The 20,738-nt window shown below is 38.4% G+C and overlaps 1 protein-coding gene across 4 annotated transcripts in view; it reads left to right on the forward strand.

Annotated features, from left to right (window-relative positions):
* Nucleotides 1–20,738, forward strand: part of HMGA2 (high mobility group AT-hook 2) — a 141,296-nt gene that overhangs the window by 71,473 nt on the left and 49,085 nt on the right. The window contains exon 4 of one of the 4 annotated variants that reach the window (XM_025403044.1): nt 18,027–18,835. The exons of 2 other annotated variants lie outside the window; for them this stretch is intronic. In XM_025403044.1, coding sequence (XP_025258829.1) covers nt 18,027–18,221 — 195 coding nt within the window. In that variant the 3' untranslated portion in view covers nt 18,222–18,835. Of the gene's footprint in view, nt 1–18,026; nt 18,836–20,738 lie in introns of those variants that run through there. One more of the 4 variants, XM_025403046.1, reaches the window with a different exon arrangement.

Below are 20,738 nucleotides of genomic sequence, written 5' to 3' on the forward strand. Positions count from 1 at the left end.
GTAGTATATGCTTTCTGATTTCCTTGCCTAATGCTTCTGTGTTATGCTAAATCTCAGTTTATTCTGTCAGTAAAGTTGAAGAGAGTAAGTGAGGAGTGCGTGTGCATGTGTGTGTTTTCTTATCTGTAAAGTTTTAACTTTGGCTTACTGTTTAACCAGGAAACTCAGCAGGACAAAGGAGAACTAAATAAAACTATATTCCTGTTGAGAATCTCCAAGGTTATGCAATACTATAAAATGGTGGTTTGAGTAGAAGTTCTGTAGTTCATCCTTATCAGAGTAATGGTTTTGGGGGTTTTTGAAAAGGAATGTTTCAAGGAGGTCTTTGAAAACCATTTTCTTCAAATGTTCATTGCATCTGAGATCCCATTTTTGTCCCTTTATTTGCTCCAGAATACCGCCCAACTGCCAACAAAGAAGGGCCTGTGCTCCCAGGAATTTTCTGCATTCCTCTCTGGAGTAGGCATTTTTCTCAGCTACAAAGGCCCTTTGGCGAATTCCCTCTAATCATTGGATTTGCCCTGGGCTCTGATAGGTGCCATTCATGGACTTGGTCTGCTGTTTGATGGGGCTGAGGCATTAATGGGATCTTTTCATGATAAACAAAACCGGGTAACATTACCAGAGGGATCACAAAGCTGCTGTTGTGGGGGGAGTGTGGTGCTTTCTCTCTCTTTCTCTCTCTCTCTCTCTGCTTTTTCCTTCTTCCTCCTCTTCTGCCTGTTCTTTTTATAAATGCACATTTGTGTGCGTGTGCAGCATGGCCATTTCTAGAAGCAGATCTTCTGACCTTTGCTGCTACTCATAAGTCAATGGCCAATGGCAAAGCCTTTGTTGAACATAAGATGATTCTATAAACTGATCTGATCTACAGTAGCTTCACAGCCTGCGGGGAGGTCTGTGTTTTCTTAATTGATTAAACATTGGAAGAACACTGCATGAAGAATCTGATTTTGAGATCTTTCTTACATGCTGGCATTTAATTACTGAAAGTATCTGGTAGTTGAGATGAATGAGTCTGTGGGAATAAACACTTAACACAATAATTTGACTTCATGTGGCTGCTGTGATGGTATATCCCTGACTGTGTTATCAATGCCAGACTGAATGGGGTAACTCCAGTCACTGTTGTTGTATCCTACTTGCTTCTAAAAAGAATACAAAAATTAGTTGAAACCTGATTCCTGCAATAGTGGAGAAGTGAAATTAGAATTAATTATTAGAAGTGACGAACACTATTTTTTTTTAATTTTTATTTTTGTGGGTATGTACATGTACATATTTGTGGTGTGTGTGAGAGATTTTGATGCAGGCATACAATGCTTAATAATCACATCGGAGTAAATGAGGTATTCATCACCTCAAGCATTTATCCTTTTTGTTGCAAACAATTCAGTTATACTCTTAGTTATTTTTTAATATACACTTAAATTATTATTGACAATAGTCACCCTGTTGCATAAGACTGTTTTTTGATGAAAAGAAACTGACAGTACAAACTAGAGAACTTGCAATCATATTAACGACATTATTTTTAAGTTTCTGAAAAAATTAAGGAAAAAGTTTCTTATTTTAAATGGAAATCTCTGTGAAGTAATTTGGGAATAGGTGGAACATTAGGCATCCTGATAGAGGTAATTCTACTTACTTACCATGTATTTTCTTATGTTCCATCTGAATACTGGGGCTCAGGCAAAAGGACAAAAAGGAGTAGTTAGGGATAGCACAGAGTGAGCAAGTGTGCAGAGCAGTGATTTAAAAGTCAAAAGGAATGTTAGGTTAAGGGAGGGTGGGTGAAAAGCAGTGCTTATTATTTCTCCTAAAGCAATAAGAAAGGCCCGGCGCTGTGGCTCTCGCCTCTAATCCCAGCACTTTGGGAGGCCAAGGCGGGCAGATCACCTGAGGTCAGGAGTTTGAGACCACACCGGCCAAAGTGGTAAAACCCTGTCTCTACTAAAATTACAAAAATTAGCCGGGCATGGTGGCACGCCCCTGTTGTAATCCCAACTACTTGAGAGGCTGAGGCAAGAGAAATCACTTGAACCCAGAATGTGGAGGTTGAGATCGCACCATTGCACCACCAGCCTGGGTGACAAGAGCAAAACTCTATCTCAAAAAAAAAACAAAAAAAAAAAAAAACAAAGTTAAATGATTCATCCATCGGAAGGGATAGCACAGTGCCCTCCTATTTCCGCCAGCCACTGATGCCAATTCTTCATTTTAATTTTGACATGACTTCTGGGCTAAGTGTAGGTATTTTAATATGAGTTTCGGCCTCCAGCTAAATAACAAACAGGACACCAGGCTTCTGTCTAGCCAAGGTTTCGTGATGCTATTTAACGGTCCCCAAATCCCTACCTCAGTACATTTTAAAATATCCACATGCTGTAAGTCGGATGGGAAAAAGTTTGACAGCTAGTCAAAGAGGAGAGAAAATCATTCCCTTTGGTAGAGCAGCACTTTATTCATTTCTTTTTTCAGGTTTTGATTTTTGATTAATGCTTTTTGTTATCATCTGTTCAGTATAACATATTGTAAATCATAAACTCAGGGTTCAGATCTTTCAATGACTTTTGCAACTTGAAAGGTGGAGCTTCCCAGCCTCAATGGAAATCTGCAGTGGCTTGTGTTCCCTGCGGGGCCCCATTACCCAGTCCTGGAAAGGTGCTAACGGGGCATCGTTTTTTTTCCCCATGAAGAAAATATCATGCATTTTAAAATATCGGTGTTATCTGATATTCACATGTTTCATATATATGGTTATAGTACATTTTCAACAGCCCTTAAGGGCTTAAATATCCTTTATATCTACTAAAATCTTGGTGGTAGCCACTATACAATGAACTCTGCTATGTCCAGCACTTGATTCACATTATCCTTAATCCTCCTAGCCTCCCTGCCAAATCATGTTACGATTATTCCCATTTCCCATTTTAAAGATGAGGAAACTGGGGCTCAGGGAGATTCTAGTGTTATAAGACAATGGAGTCAGTTTCCAATGATGCCTGGCAAGTGGCACTGGCTGTGTTCATCCTATTTTACCTTCTCGTCGGTTTATAACTCGTGTTTCTGAACAGATGAAAACTGAAAAGTTTAGTTGAACATCCGAATGTTACCAAATATCCTTATACTTCGTAGCTTGTAGTTTATGACACATTTGGGAGCAAGTTCTTTCCAATGTTTATTTATTCTCTATAGTACCTACATTTAACTTTTTTCCCCCATAATGACTTCCGATCCTCCTTCTCCCTGATTCAGTATTCACTCCATTACTTCACTGGCTTTCTTACTTACTATCTGTCACAGGACGCACACTTTGGAAAAATCTGCCTTGTGATATGATAATTGCAGGATGTTTTCTGAATTGCAGAAGGCTGGAGTAGAGGGGGATGAGGGTTTGAATCAAGTTTATCTCTGGATGAGAAGAATTCTGGCCTGGGAAAGGAACTGGAAACATTCTGGCCAGCTTTCTGAATGTCGGTTAAGGAAAAGCCTAACTCACTCTAGACTGCTCTGCATTCTAGACATTTTACCATGGTCTGTACCCTTTAGGATCTTATATTCTGAGGAAGAAAGTGATTATTTCCCAGGTCGTGTTATTTTTATGAAGAGAATTGAAGCTCTTTTAACTCTGAATAGTTTTCATTTTAATTTACAGATATCCCACTGCATCTTAGGAAAGCTGATATTTTTAGTTCCAAACTACTGGATCACATTTTACCTGCCAGCACTTTTGCCACCTAAGTAGTTTCCTGACACCTGGGGTTTTTCTACTACTCAAGTTAGACACTGAGACAACTATGCAGGGAATTTAAGTGAATAATAAAATCAAAAGTGGAAGGAAACCTTTCATCTCAATCATCTGAATATTTTGTGGTTTTAAAATCTTTATAGGATAGGGTAATATTTTAATACTTATAATGACTTCATTATTTTAGATTATCTTGTATATGTAATTTGCATTGCTTTTCTAACTGCTGTAAGCAAATTAGGTCATGTTTACTCTGTAGTCAGTGAAAACGATTTGTTCAAATTGAGGTCTCCTTGGATTATTTCAGTCATAACTACCTCTCCATTAGAGAGAAACGCCACTAATGATCAGCTTCTCTGCATTCTCTAGGAGGGCCTTAACGCACTCTAAATTTGTACATGAAGATTTTGTTATGAAAATACTGCATCTTACAGGACTAAATGGCATGCTACTATTCCAAGAAGCTTGTTTTTAGTTTTACTTCTCCCCTGGACTCCTTTTCAGGGTGTTTTCAAGCAAGGTAGAATCTGTTCCTAGGTCACGGCATAGCTGAATGCCAGAGAGCAGAATTTAACCAGACCCAAATCTTGAACCTGGTTCAGGTAGAAACCAGACAAGTGTCATTAACTTTCCCTCTTAGTAGCCACAGCAAGCTCACAGCAGCCTCTAGCCAAGGACCAAGTGTATCAAAGGGGACTGACCAGCACTGTGGACTGCAGTGAATACACAGAGCGGGGTATGGAGACCACAGGGACAATTTTATTTTTTCCTGTTCTCTAAAAGACCACTTAAGAACAAAATGAGCCCAATCTTTGTAGTAGAAGCCCTGGTAATTACTGAACACTCACTCAATTCAGTTAATAAAGCCAGACTGGCTTTAATACACCCATAGGCCAGTTTAATATACCCAAACTGGCCATTGTTTTTAAGGGAGATTTTGTTTGTGTGCTGGAGGCAGGTTGGAGCCAACTGTTACATTTTTAGGAAGTTTGGGAGCTGGTTGTTAAACACAGCCATTACTGAAAATTAACATATATACATGTATAATTAAATAAATTATGTTTGAAAACAGTCAATGTGTAAAACTCATCATTTCCAAGTTATTCTTCTGGACTTTACTATTATATATGCTCTTGATGGTATTTATGTTTATTGTATCTATGTGGAGAAATACTACATAATGGTGTGCCACCTCCCATTTCTTTCCAGCTCTGTGTCTAGTGATGACACATTAGCAGCTGAAATTGACCATGGTAGGAGCATTTACACCACAGAAATTGGCAAATGCTACGAATAGGACTTGACACATTGTTTTGATGATTGTCTAGACTTTAAAAAATTATTGAGGACATTTTAATAATGCAGGTTAAACTTAATAAAGTGTTATATCTGCAGCCTTTACATTATAAATAGCATAAAACATTTAAGGAAATATTCCTTGGGTATTCAAAAACTATCATCCAGTTTAGCAAAGAAGTCACTCACATTATTGATGAATGAGTAAAGTTCTGACTTCACTGTTTCACTTTGGTTTTACTTACTGATGTAAAGAAAAATATCAACCAATGTTCATGTTGAAACTGCACTTATTTGTTAATGACATGAGCTGTTTCTTTGCTGAAATGAATAGTCACCAAGCATTTGTTTGTTGTCTGATTTTGTGACACTGTTGTTGGTAATCGAATTACAAAAACTGATACTGAATTTTGCAAGAAATAGCAAGTGAAACAAGTTACAGGTGTATGGAATTTTAAAACAGTATTACATGTTTTATTATCAATTGTCAATTGTTTACTAAACATTCCTTAAATCACAAATTTTATAATAAACTTATGAATATGTATATATGCACACATTGTTTTTTCTCCCAAAGATCCTGACATTAAACATTTACTAGGTAATGGAAGACAATGGATGCCTTATGACGTAAATTCAGAAATCCCCCACAATTTTCTGTTGAGTCCTATTTTTAGATCCTTGTTATTCGAAGGACACAAGCAGAACTTTTCAAACAAAATAAAACACACACACACACAAGCCTAAGAAACATGATCTCCACCAACATAATATTCTGAAGTATGTGAAAATGAAGTCTTTTATGTGAGAACCATAGAAATGTTTTTCAAATATAGTAAAAATGAATGCTGTTGATTAACTTACTTTATAAAAACTTTCCTGAGTTTATTCTCTGAGAAACAACTATGTAGAAAACTTTGTCCTGGGCTCTGCACAGATTTAAGGAGGACTTGGTGCCTGTTCCCCAGGTTGAGCTTAAATATTTGCTCTAATATGGATCATCCTACTTTTAAGAGTTTTTTTTTCTTTCCAAATAAATAGGTAAAGAGCCATTCTAAGTTTCTTAGGAGAATCGACATGAATTTGTGAAGACCGTTGATCATCTTAATTTGTCTTCCGTAGATAGTAATAAACAAACAATATCGAACACCTGTTATATGCCACATTCTATACCAGGCACATTCCTCAAAACTAATCTTTTGAAAATCTCTGTGAGCTCAGTTATAATGTCTTCATTTTACACAAAAATGAGACATTATACTGGTAATCAATGATGAATATGAGATTTCAGTTCAGGTTTTTCTGACTCAAAAATTCTGTGTCTTTTCTGAAAAAATCTTTTATCCCAAGAGCCCTTGAAAAAGAAAACAATCAAAAATTATATTCCTTTAAATTACTGAACAGACACTGAGCCTGGGGAAATGCTTTCATCAAGTGTGAGAATAAAACTAAGTGACAGCTGGATGGCCAGATCCATTTTCTGCAGTAGATAGCAGAGTCTGAGAAAACAGCTGCCCAGAAATGAGGAAATGGAACAGACAGTATGTTTTGGTATCTTTTTACATTCAGAAGAAAGTAAAGAACCATATTCTGATGTCATTAGTCATCTCTGATACAAGCAAATTTTTGACCTGCTGATACTACAGGGTTTAATTGTGAAACTCACGCTGTGGCCTAAGATAATTCCAACTTCCTCACTCTCCTCTTGTCCCATACAAAATATCAGTGTGCTACTTACCAGTACTAATTCAAAATTTTATTTCTAAATTTTGTAGAGTGAGATAGTTATATAAACCAAGTAGTAGTATTAGAAAGAAAATAAAGCAAGCTAAAGTAGGATCTAAAAGAAGAAAGAGAATACATTATTTGTATATATTGGTCTAAATGTTGCCTAGTTTTGTTTGTTTGTTTGTTTGTTTAAAGAAACAAGCACCAGGATATGAGATGTCACTGGGAATACCATTTCCCTTCAGCTGCTTTATATTTCATTGTGTCCTGGTCTAGAATGTGTTTATATACATATAAATATATTCTCCACCAAATACACATTTGAAACTAATGGCTTTGCTGATTGAAAAGACTGAAACTTGTGTCACTTCACGAAAGCAGTTCCTAAAAACAAATGCCATAAAGTTAAATGTATATATGGCCAATGTATGCTAGAAAATAAAGGGACATGTAGGATTTTAAATCAGTTGATTGATTTTTCAGCCATCAGTTTGAGTAACATAAATTGCAGACTATTAGGAAACTTTGGAGAAATGCATAGGTTCACAGTAAAAGGATCTGAGTGGGGAAAAAATTACCTTTTAGGGACAGCCAAAAAGACTGTAGTCACAAGAGCAGAATGAACATACTGAGACATTGCTGGGGAGGTGGGGGCAGAGTAAGGGTCTCCAGTAAACAGGAGCCACTGTAAGAAGGATCCAAGTTAAAGGTTCGAGACATCACAGTGAGTATTTTTTTTTAGGTTAAATGTTAGCAAAATGTTTCTGACAGGCCTGTCAAACACTGTATCCATGGACCTACAGAGGCTGTTTGTGTTCCAAGAGTAGTGCTTCTTCATTCTGAGGAAGAATAGAGATTCCATCACAGGATTTCTGAAGTCAGAGTTATGTTAGGTCTTTCGGCTTTTTGATTGGTGAGAAATAGGCTTCTGTGGATAACTAGCAGATAAGAGATAACATCCATTTTTGTTGCTGGAATGAAATAAGACCCAACACTGGCAAATTTACATTCATGATAACGGCCTAGAGCCGCTTGATTTCCTAGTGGAGATAAAGAGGAAATGTTTTATTTGGGGGAGGTGGGGATTTGCCAGTACGTAGTAGTAAATAACAAAATCAAACGCATCACGTAGTGATCCATGAACAGTAATGATATCTTGAATTTGTACAGTAATTTGTAAAGCACCAGTTAATTAGAGAGAACTTTAAATCATTAGCTTCATATTCCAGAGGCCCTGGGTCAGGGACTTCTGAGAGATCTGTTCAACGTCATAGAATTAACTCGTGGATTTCGAGGCTGGGCCTAGAATCTGGACATACTGTTTCCACCCAGTGTGTCCCTTGGCTCATTGAGTGACCAAAGCACCGCAGTCTCATCTACCTCTAGATTATAGACTCATCTCACAATTGAAGCTGCAGAGCAATTCATTTTTTAAACCACTTCTAATATCAAGCACTACACAATTATCAGGTATACTCTTTCCACATAGAATTGTGACCTATCTTGTTTTTCCACAGTAGAAAGCATCCAGAATCAAGACAGCACAAGCCACCTCCTCCAGTTCCTTAGCAATTGTTCTTTAACTGATTTTTTTGCTATAACTTTACAACTAAAGTATTACTGTTTTATAAATGAATAAAACAAGGTGCAAGAGAATGGTTCTGATATGCCCAACTGGTTGATTTGATGATTCTGAATGACGCTGTTTATTAATTGATTCCAATGATTTTTTTGACATTTTGAAGATTAAATTTCTGGCTAGTTTGATGATATTAATTACTTATTTTAAAACTCTTAAACATCTTACATATATATAACTCTACAGCCAAGTCAGCTTTTGGTTACGTAAATTAGAATGAAACTGTAGAGAGTGAAAATTTTTTTCACTTTGGGAGGCCGAGGCGGGCAGATCCTGAGGTCAGAAGTTTGAAAGCAGCCTAGCCAACATGGTGAAACCCCATCTCTACTAAAAATACAAAATTTAGCTGGGCATGGTGGCGAGCGCCTGTAATCCCAGCTACTCGGGAGGCTGAGGCGCGAGAATTGCTTGAACCCGGGAGGCGGAGGTTGCAATGAGTCGAGATTGCACCACTGCACTCCAGCCTAGGCAACAGAGCAAGACTCCATCAAAAAAAAAAAATATATATATATATTTATTTATTTTAATTGCAGATAAATAGAAAGTCATTTATATCAGTCTTTGAAATGCATGTCCTAATTTTTATTTCTTGGAGGCGTGGCTTTCTGATTATTTTGGGAGTAGGTTATAATAAATTGACTTTATCACAAACACATACACATATATAACAGGAAATGAGGATGAATACTAAAGTGGGCATTTTTCTGTATAATTAACAATATTGATATAGTCAGTGAAACCAAATGAAATTGCTGTTTTTGTAAGTAAAAAAAATTGTTGAATATTGTCTGTTTCTCATGCTTTAGTCTGCTTAATTTTGTTTACGTGTTTATCAAGCTTCTTCAATGGGATTCCATTGTATTTTGAAACCAAGCTGTCTTCCAGAAGAAAAACAAAATGGAAAAAAAATTACCAATATTTAAATATTTTCATTGTTCATTATTACAGTTTTATAGGTTGAGGAATAGAAAGAAAAAGCAGAAGACAAATAAAATACCTCATGTCCAAACCTGTGTGTGGACACTAACTCCACGGCACAGACGTGTCGTCACTCAACTCCACTTCTTCTGAGGATAGCCACACAGTGTGCATGACAGTGCCTGCCCTGTATATGCACAGTACTCTTTGCATGCTTCTACTTACATAAGGAATATTTTTCTTTAAAAAATACTTTCCTTGAAAATACATATAATCTTAAACTAATACATTGTCTTTGGAAATTTTGGATAATTCATAAAAGCTGAAGGAATAAAATAAAATTATTGAATCTTACTACTCAGAAGAAATATTTATATTTACTTCTTATACACTAAAATATTAATATATTCTTATTTAGAATATTAATATATTCTAAATAAATATATCTTCTTATACACTAAAATATTAACATTTTAGTGTAAATTTTTATCTATGAAGTAAACAACTTTAAAAGCTAAATATAGAGTCTCATTCAGAATATATGGATTATACCTTATGTGTAATTTTGTATTCAGCTCTTTACACTTCACATTATATTGTGTTTCCCAAGTCATTAAATATTCTTCTAAGTAACCAGAATAGATCAGCAATAGTTCACTTAAAACAGTGAACAAACTGCATTAAAAACCAGCCAGAGCCTTACCAAAGAGCTGATGCCATGAATACCAGTCATAGCTTAGTTGCTGTTCCATATGTTAATTTAATTTGACAGAGTAAGAGTCTTTGAAGTCCTAATTCTCTTTTGCATCCAATAAACCAGTTTTTATAGTGCGTGAACTTTTAGACATCAGCCTGCAGCTAAACTCATGTCGGGAAGTTGCCGTCAGGTCACACATAACAATGGCTGGAGGGGTGTTCCTTTGGAAGTCTTGTGGGAGAGGTGAGGGGACTGTCAGGGGTCACTTGGGGGGTCAGTGCCTCTGATGATAGCATCTTACGGGCATACAGATTAGTTGCCATTTTATGTGAGCTCTTGAAGGTTGATTTCTAAAGAAATGGGTCCACAGTAGCCCAGCAACATTCATTAATAAGTGTTTAGGTGCATCTTTGTGTTTATTCATGTTCTCTGTAGCTTTACAAGGAAAAAGCTAAGCACAAATGTCTTGCTAGTATGTTGTTTCACTTCCCATACTTCAGCGAGAAGGTGACTCTCTAGTCTTCCCTACCATCAGCATTTAGAATCCGGGTGGTGAGTTAGTTCAACTCATAGAATACTCTTGGGGATATTTTTGTTTGATGCTGATTAGGGCTAGTGGTACCCACTAGAAGGGTAGAAGGGAAAAGAAACAGGGTCTTAGAGAAGAAGATCGTAAAGAAAGAGGTTAAAAATAACAAATTATGCTGAACATTAAGTTCTGTAGAGTAAGGATTTTAAGGTTTTTTTAATTGTTCTTTGTTTAGATTGTACGTTCTTTGAGGGCAGAAATCATGCTTATAAGATATTACAAGTTTAGCAGCTGATGTTTTTGTCTAATAGTTATTCTGGAGGTTCAGCATCAAATATAGTGCCATAATAGCTACAAACATTAAAGATCAAGACCCTGCGGAAATGGGTTTCTTTTCCAATTACTGATCACCTCCAGTGTGCCAGGACCTGTGCGAGGCTAGCATTTGACTGCAAAGGTGTATGGGCATTCCCTGTAGCTGAAAACGAGTGGGAGCCAAGCATGTGAACTATTAACTTCAATAAAAAGGGGTTACCAGGTGCGGTGGCTCACGCCTGTAATCCCAGCACTTTGGGAGGCCGAGGCAGGCAGATCACGAGGTCAGGAGTTCGAGACCAGCCTGGCCAATATGGTGAAACCCCGTCTCTACCAAAAAAAAAAAAAAAAATACAAAAATGAGTCAGGTGTGGTGATGCGTGCCTGTAATCCCAGCTACTCAGGAGGCTGAGGCAGGAGAATTGCTTGAACCAGGGAGGTGGAGGTTGCAGGGAACCGAGATCACACCACTCTATTACAGCCTGGGCAACAGACCGAGAGACTCCATCTCAGAAAAAAAAGTGGGGGTGGGGAGGTAAAGTGCTCTGATGGAGTCATACGCTGAGAGTTCTGGGCCTCTCAGTGTTTGTCCAAAGTTAGGGGATCACTCAATGATCAATTAACTAGCATGAAAGAGCAATTCAGAGAGGAGTCTGTGCCCCTCTTTGGAAGGACCTGGGAGGCCTATTCTTTGGGGAGTTCTTCATCAATGACAGCGATTTGAGAATAGAGAACTGAAAGACAGAGTGGCCACTTACAAGGCACACAAGCCAACATTTAGGGAAATTGGTGATTAACAGGAAATTATTGGACAAGTGCTTAATATTTCCAGTAAGGATGTTTCTAGGTAACAATCCTGTTGTGGCCGCGTGGTTCTGGGAAGTGGTAGACATGGGATTAAGCAGCTGCACTGGATAGTAATGATGTAATTAGGTTTCCAACATAATTTCCAGTCCTTCTACTGCTTCTGGGTGGTTTCAACAACTGTGTGACCTGAGTTTCATTTTGGCAGTCCATTTCAGCTGTACCGTTGCTTTTCAGCCATTACAAAGGTAGCTTGACTGCCTCTTCACACTTAATTACTCAAATCTGTGTCCTTTAAATAAAATTGAGATATCCATAGAGTCTGCCAATTAAGCATTTAGGGGAAACCACACACTGTGGAGAAAAGAAGGTCAAATTAGACAATCAAGTGGACCAAGAATTTGCCTAAGTTTGGTATAATTTTGTTGAAGATTAGCTTATTTTCATGGTGAGTTATGGTATTGCATGGAAAGCACACTTTACATTACTCGTACCTGACTGTCAAACAGCCATTACATGTGAAGGGCAGCCTGTATACAGGCTGGGTTTCCCCTTGCCGCTTGGGAACAGGCACGGGGAACTGTTGGCATGAGTCGTTCTCCTTAGCTCGGCATATCTCACACACGTATTGTAGTTCTATTCTCCAGTCTGTCTGTTCTACTCGGTGTGATTTCTTATTCATACATTCCAGCATCTCTAGATTTTTCCTCATCTCTTCAAAGTCTCATTCACTTGTCTTCTAGATATTTCCCTTCACATCCTTTCCTTTTTTTTCCTTTGCCTTTCTCTTTATTATTAACCTTTTTACAATTTCAAAATGAGCTACATATGTCTGCAGTTGTTGCTGGGAAGTATTGGTACTTTCTTCGTTTATCCACAGCTATTTTAGTGCACCGTGTTAAAATTATTTGTTTATGCATCTATTTCTTCCTTGAAGGAAGTTTCATCTTTAACATCTTCCTTGGCATCTAATGGGGACTTCATAGATGCCTATGTTTTTAACCATTGTAATTTTAGTAAGTTTATTCTGCTTTCCTGATAGTCAATTCACAAGCAGACTTTTGCAACCCAACTCCCATATAGATTGAGGAGTTTCTGCAATGTGGTCAACTACGGCAAAAGGCTTTTTTTTGTTACAAAACTCTAATCTTGATCTACTTTGACCCCACCTGAATTCCACTATAATTACCTTTACAACATATATCCTACCATCATCTTAAAAAGGCTTACTTCTGAACACATCCGCTGGCAGAAGATTTGTTTTGCTTTCTTTTCTAGGAAATTGTAGCTTAGCCAACTATGAGACTGTCTGACTTTAATTTTTCTTACTTTCTAACTGTTGATCTAACTTTTAAAAAGTAAATAGATTACCTTTAATTTGCTTATTATGCTCAATAGTCACACATTAGCAATGTAGTAATTTTAATAACAGAAAGTACATCTAAATCTCTACTGTTTGTATGTAAGTCCCATACCTGGGAGCCACAATACTTTCAAAAGTGCACATCAAAGTAATTGTTTTGTCTGGCGCCAGCACAAATTTCTGCTGGGACCTGCCCCATTTAATATAAATTATATTACCTGTGGAATTTAAAAGGATGTAAGGTGTAGTGTGCCCTGCAGGCAGGAAATTTAAACTACAGATTGCCTTCTTTTTTTTTTTTTTATCTCCGATTTATTCCTGTAATGTGGAATATTTAGCATCCCTAATTTTAATCATTTTACAGGCATATTTAGCATCCCTAATTTTAATCATTTTACAGGCATATTTTGAATTTTTCAGTCATAGGGAAGACAAAGTTAGAAATCCTATTATTCTCTCAGGCTAACTTGAGAATGAAAAATATCTAAAGCTAGGGGCGAAGTGGGAAATAGATGTCATTATCCGAAGGAGTCTATTTAGAAACCAACTAACCAACAAACAAAAAAAAGGATGATGAAGAAAAATAGGGAGTTTTGACCTAATTTAACCAAAAACCATCAAGCTTCAAACCTGATATCTTTGCCTCTTTTTTGCCTGTATAGATGTGAATGTAGGAACAGCACATCCACGGGCATGAATATGGAGATATAACCTCATCTCTGTAAATCCATTGAACACAGTTTTATCCCCTGCTTAGAGGACCAAGATGTTATATTTTAAGCCTGTGGAGGAAAACACATGCAAACCCAGCTGTTCAGGTGGAGAACTCTGGCTTCCACATTCACACCCTCAGTGACCAATTGGGCTCACGTAGTCCTCTCTTAGGAGATGGCTGCATGCATATCATCTTGGATGTTGAATGTACAGAACACTTTCACTAGGACCAGTAAAAAGGGCAAATAAAGCTAACAGCACAAAAGAGGATATATTGAAAAGAGGTAGAGAGGAAGGAAGGAGTGAGAGCGTATACTAGAGAAAAAAAAACTAGAGGCGCTAAAGACCAAAGCAATGAAGACGAGGCTCCTGTCCGCCTCCCCTCTTTGTGTTCCAGGTGGTTCTTACACTCATTTTTACTCAGCCACAGCTGAAAACATGCTTCTTTCTCTGCCCTTAGTCAAGGGAAGGGGCTTCTGCTCAGTCTCTTAATTCAGTCATTGCCTAGCCATTCTCATGAAACAGGTCCCCATCACCAAGAGGAGATACCTTCTCCAGGTCTTTTTCTTTTTTGTTCTATAATCCGAGTATTCTCTCAAAGACTAACATTGTAGTCATGAACAATAGTCACTGTTGACCAAGGTACTGCATTAAATCTTTTATGTCTTACTTGAAAATCTTTACATCGTACTCACTCCTCATGCCTACAACATACGCTCTATTGTCCCAATTTTATAGATTGTTGAGTAAGATGTTCTGTATCTTTAGCCATGAATATAAACACATGTAGTTCATAATTCTACATAAGATTTTGCTGTTTTTCCTTTGCTCCTGCATGCATTTCTCTCTGTTCAGTGTCTGTGGTCCCTGAGTGTTCATGACATCTTCTGGTAGGAACTTGGGGTACTAGATCCTTGGACACTTTTCACAGTTTTCTCCTTTTTTTATTTTTAAAACATCTTATTAGTTCTTGGAGTCCTGTCCAACTTTAACTGAAATGTGCATCTCCGTGGTTTTCTTTTGGTTTCTTATATGTTTCCTTTTCCCTTATTTAAAAAAAAAAAAAAAAGGCTAAATACCCTTTGTTCCAAGGGTTGACTGAATTCAAAGGCTCAAATTCAAGTTTTTGAACTGTATAGACAGGTTAGTAGCAATTAGTAGTTGTTGAATGCCAGCGGTAGAGAGAGCTGGTATTTAGCTCCTTCCACCCCATTCTCCTAGTCACCTTTGTCCTTTCAGCATTAGAGCCCCCACAGATTCTGCAGCAATGGACAAGATCTTCGAGAGGAACAATATTAAGAAATAAGGCTTCAGATACGCAGAGGACCTTTTCTAATCTTAAAAGCTGATATCGAACAATAGAACTATTTATTTCAAAACGACACTCCGTGTATCCAACTCAGTTGGTATACTTTGATGACTTACATTAGCATTTAAGGAACAAGCAAATTTTAGAAGATGCCTCTAGATTCAAATGTTGGAGGCAGGGAGCAGCTGGTCTTTGTTGTTAGAAAAATAGATATTCAAAGATTGGAATAACAGATGAACCATCTCTACCACTTGACTTTAAAGTTAGTTTTTAGATAAGAAGATAGCTTAATAATGGGCTGGTTGTTGAGAGGATCATCCTTCTAAAAACCTTAATATGCTTTCAGTCTTCCCCGGAAACAGGTGATAGGGTAGTTAGCATCCACATCCTCTGCTCAACAGAGCAGCTTCTCTGCTGGCACATTGCTTGGCAGGATTCCAAGGAAAGCTGTGTGATGACAGCAAGATTAAGATCCAGGAAGCAAGGCCCGGTCATATGCTCTAAGTTGTCCATTTCTTCTACTCCCTTAGCATGTTCGATTCCACGAACATGGCTTATTCCGAAAGCCAATCTTCCTAATGAGCACTCGGTCATTAGAATTTTCATCAATACCAAATGGCATTACATTTGGGATCCCTTTTGGTCTTTCTTGTCATACCCGAGATGATGAGACCCTTTATACTCTAAGTGCCCCTTATGCACACACAGAGCCAGGGCATCCGTGTAGAAATAAGAACTTACCATGGTAAATGGTCAGTACTGTTGAATCTCCAGGATGTGGGGTTCACCACATTTAACTGTATGTTTATTAACAATTCCATTCTAAAAATTACGTTACAAGCATGGCCAAACAGAAATGAAACTATGACAGTGGCATCTCTGTACTAAAAGTCTACTCTCGATGGATCTGGCTATATCTACACTTATAGATAATACATTGTATGGAAGTTCTAGTGTCAGAACTTCAGGCTGGTGATCCCTGATTTAGATACTATATTAACTATATCTTTCCACTAGTCTTTCTGTTTATGTTCTCTTTACAATCCCCAAACACCCAATAGTTTGCAACCCTTACCACACTTCACAGAATGATTCTTCAGGTAGATAATAAATATGAAAGTTTTAAATTTATGCATATTATTTTGGTAAGCTAATCAAATTTTTTATGTTAAAGTGAACTTGATATATTTTTATATTCTGTCATTTATTTCTTCATTAAGTGCACAGCTTTAAAAATTTTCAGTGCTGCAAAAATAGGCCAAAAAGTGTGACCTCATGTATTTTAAATTTAAATAAATGAATGAATGAATATGCAAATGAAAGAAATAATGTCCCCTGGGAGCATTCTTCGAAGTGGGCCTCAGCAAAATAAAGAACAAAAGCTTCTAGACCTTGCTTTCTGCTCTGTCTAGAACCCTTCTGAAACTCATTTCCTCCAATCTGTAGAGTGGCAGGGGAGTCCTGGATACTTGGGTCCTTCGCATTGTCCTGTTCATACTGAATTATCAGTTTTATTTAGCAGTTATAAGTGATTCACATTGAAGTTAAAGGAACAACCTGAGGAGGTGTTGTTCACAGACAGCCAACCCTCAGAATGTGTTTGAAAACATAGGTTATGATTCTGGAAAGAATCCTGGATTTGGAATCTCTTCCTGGATTTAATGTCAAGCCATAGCTCCGTCAGCTATTTACCGGATGAGTCTCTCTTTGTCTCTGGCCCACAGTTTTCACAAGTCTAAACTGTGGATTGTCATAGGATGATCATGCCGAATGGGGCATTTTAGTTTCCAAAATGAGAACATTATTCATCTATATAAATATAAAGTTAAAAAAGAAGCTGTTTTAGGGATGACAAAAACTCTCAAAGCAGTCCTTTAGCACTTCTATGTCCTGCTCTGAGGCAGGACCACTCTTAAATTCTTCCATTCAGATAAAAAATCTATATTGTTTGAAAATACCTTCAAAGGAGATGTGGTAGGAATTTACTCCACAAGCACAGTTACACTAGACATTATTAATTAATTACTTATAATCATGAGTCTCTTGTTTTCTGTATAGTTCTCCATCCAACAGTTCTTCAGTTCCACCATTCCTTCTGCCATTTTGTGCTATTTTTTCCTTCTGCCATTTTGTACCATTCTGTGGCCGTTTGCCTCTCCTTCCTTTTTTCTGGTCAACTCCTTCAGTGGTCTTCCCCATTTTAAACAAACTTCACTGCCCCGCTCTTCTCCGGGGTCAGTCATCTTGACTTCTGCACAGGAAGAAGATTCCACAGTCTTCCTCAGCCACTGAGTCAAATAAGTGCAATCTTTCTGGTAAGGAAACTTGCTGTCTTGTTGCAGTTGAAGCCCATTTCCTATTCTTACTTCTTCAGAGCCCGTTTCAAAACAGCTGGTTACCATCCTTTAGGTTAGTCCTTCCTAGACAGTACTTCAAAAACATTATATCACTTTTCAGTCTTTTTTGTCAAGCATGAGTTATAGAACTTCCTTTAACTTTTTCTCATAAGGCGTATTATTCAGCCTTTTAATAAGCAGCAGGGTGTAATTGAAAGAATATGGGCTTTGTAGTTAGACCTAGGTTTGAATCTGGGCTGTGTTACTAGCTGTTTGACCTGACTCAGAGATCATGACTTCTGAACATAAGTTCCCTCATCTGTCAGGTGGGGTTCATGGGACCTGTCTCACAGGGTCCTCATCACAGCTGATGTGTGTGGTGTTCCTGATGTGTCATCAGTGCTCTAAAAAGTGTTGGTTACCCTTCCTCTTCCCTTTTGTTGTACTCTTCTCTACATCAGGTCACTATTTCCTGGCACTTATGGAGCCTAGGATTGAACACAATGTTGAGAATTTGAAATAATTATCTTTATTCATCCCCCCACAAGATGCTTTTTAAAAAATGTCTTGGTTGTTTGTTGTTGTTATTGTTGTTTTTTGAGACGGAGTCTTGTTTTCGTTGCCCAGGCTGGAGTGCAGTGGCGCAATCTCAGCTCATTGCAACCTCTGCCTCCCAGGTTCAAGCAATTCTCCTGCCTCAGGCTCCTGAATAGCTGGGATTACAGGCACCCGCCACCACACCCTGCTAATTTTTGTATTTTTAGTAGAGATGGGGTTTCACCTGGTTGGCCAGGGTGGTCTCGAACTCCTGACCTCAGGTGAGCCACCCACCTTGGCCTCCCAAAGTGCTGGGAATACAGACGTGAGCCATCGCGCCTGGTCTAAAAAATGTCTATTAGTGTTTCATCACTAGATCTGTTCTGAGGTATTCATGCCATATGCCCCACCCTGATGTCGTATCCACGGGACAATCTACTACCAAGAACCAGCCCCAAGAAGAAAACATCTCTGGGAAACAGTATCAAAAGGAGTCACTTAATTGTCATTGGAGGAGTCCAGGATAGCTCTTGATCTTATTTTCACCTTGAGGAACTGTCTGTTACATCTATGAACCTTGTGTGTGTGGCTTTCTTCATATAGAAACTGATCGGGTGTCCTTCAGATCATTTCAAAACACTGGATTATTCTTTCTTAGATTTCCAACTGAAGTCTGCATCCCAAGATGCAGTTTCACTGCCATTCCATATGGCACCCTTGTGCAAATTTGAAAAAGGTACTCACTCTAGGCACATGCAGAGCCATGCCTCGGGGGACAGCTTAGAGAGTAGAGGGTGGGCTGAACTCCAGTCACTCTTGTACAGGGATCCACCTTTTTGCAGAAATCACAGTGTGGCTCTGATGTGGTTTGATTTCATAAAACAGATACTTAAAAAGTATTCACTGTCTCTGTCTCTTCAGTGCCATGTAATATCACATGACCTTCCTTTCTCATTCCATTGGTCTTTTCCTGTATCTTTTATCTTCTGTGCAGTTTGTCAGTAACATTTCATTCCCAGCTTCAGATGGGCTGCCATGACTCCTACCAGTTCCAGCTATTTCTATGGATGCACCTTTGAATGCCTGTCTTGACTTACACTTTTGTGTGTGTGTGTGGAATTACTCTTTGGGTTTAAATTTTGGGCATTTGGGTATTAACCCAAATAGATTTTGCTAAAAATTTCATTCTATTAACAGATTCTTAGTAATAGCAAATTGGCAAAATCTAGATAGTTAATTCATATTAACTTTACTTCCCCGTCTTCTCTACCACGCCTCTAGAGATGACTTAACTGAGCATCTAAATGACCTAACCCAGGGTGCTGGAGGGAAAGGGGGAATGGGTGACCATCAGTCTTAGATAATCTACACACTAATAACCTTCAAAGGAGGTGAGAGTCCAGTCGTTCTAAGAGGAATACCGTGCTGTCATCCTTGCCAGAAAAGAAGATCCTTTTATACTAGGCCCACAACTTTGGACAAGTCCCCCATAGAACAGGAAGGGAGTACAGTGGACCATTACATTTTCCAGAGCTCGGCCAAATTGATTCTGGTGGTCAATGAAGCTGCAAGTCTCAGGAAGCTGGTCCCATGTTCAGTAACTGATAGGTATTCTTACATTCATCTCAAGGAGGTAGAAGAATACTTTAATATAAAAAAAAATGTGTAAAAGGGGATGAAGATTAAGAAGTGGAAAACTTGAAGTTAAGCCAGAGGCAAAATTTCCTGACAGCATGATGTACTGGACTGCAGATAGGTCTTCTGATGGATATGCTTGCAATTCCATTGTTAAATTAATCTTGTCTGCATTTTTCCGCATTTATTTCTAATGTGTCTGCTAGGCCGGTACCTCCCTGGGAACATAATATAAAAACAACTATTAAGTAAATAGAAAAGCTTAAACAATACGCATATAACTCCAGCTTGAAGCATTTTTTTAATGCTCTATAAATCACTAGAAAACACGTGACAGGAGCTATTCCTGATCGGTCTTAGGATGTGCAGGATACCCTAAGAAGGTTTTCCTGTTTATTACTTTTTTGAGTGTATGAATTTATGTTTTTTGACTTTGAGATAGTTAATATCCAGAAGAGTTCTTTGGCTATGGAAATAGCCTTGAAGGCTTGGGTCTGGGAAAATAATAGAGAGAAAGAGTTAGTAGGGCTTAGTAGAAGAATTGAGGGAAGGATGCAGGGAAAAGGGGACAACAGATAGAAAGAGGAAGCTGGTGAAGGCAGACCTTGGCAGCTGGGGCAGCGGCACTTGGGCCGCTTACGGTGAGGTAGCCCGCAGAGGCGCCTTTGGGCGGAGAGAGAATAAAATCTGGTTTTGACATGTTTATTTTAGATGGCAATGAAATGTCTAGCCTATATGTTTTGTAGACATTGAGAAATAAGGGACTGAAAAGAGGAAGAGGGGTCAGGGCTGGAGATGGGGATCTGGGGCTCATCTGAGTATAGGAGGTAATTGAATCCTTATGGCTGCACTAAGGGAATAAGTAGAGAAGGAAAAGATGAGCTAGGAACCCCTGGCTGAGCCCTGGGGGCACTAAGTGGTAACGCATGGAGGGAGGGGGAGAAGTTAAAAGAAGGAAGAAAAAGCAGACAGAAATATCTGAGGAGTCCCAGGGCCTAAGGTCCCTGCCACTGAGGCCGTGAGAATGTTGAGAAGGCAACACAGATCCCTGGAACGGGGGAGTCGCTAAGAAGTTCAGTAAGAAGCCATGGTGTTTGACAGCTTCCATAAAAGCAAATGACAAAAGCTAGGACTGCAGAGAGGTGAAACCAAGGCCAAATCTGCGTC

This window comes from Theropithecus gelada, chromosome 11 (genome assembly GCF_003255815.1).
Source record: "Theropithecus gelada isolate Dixy chromosome 11, Tgel_1.0, whole genome shotgun sequence".
NCBI classification, from domain to species: Eukaryota; Metazoa; Chordata; class Mammalia; order Primates; family Cercopithecidae; genus Theropithecus; species Theropithecus gelada.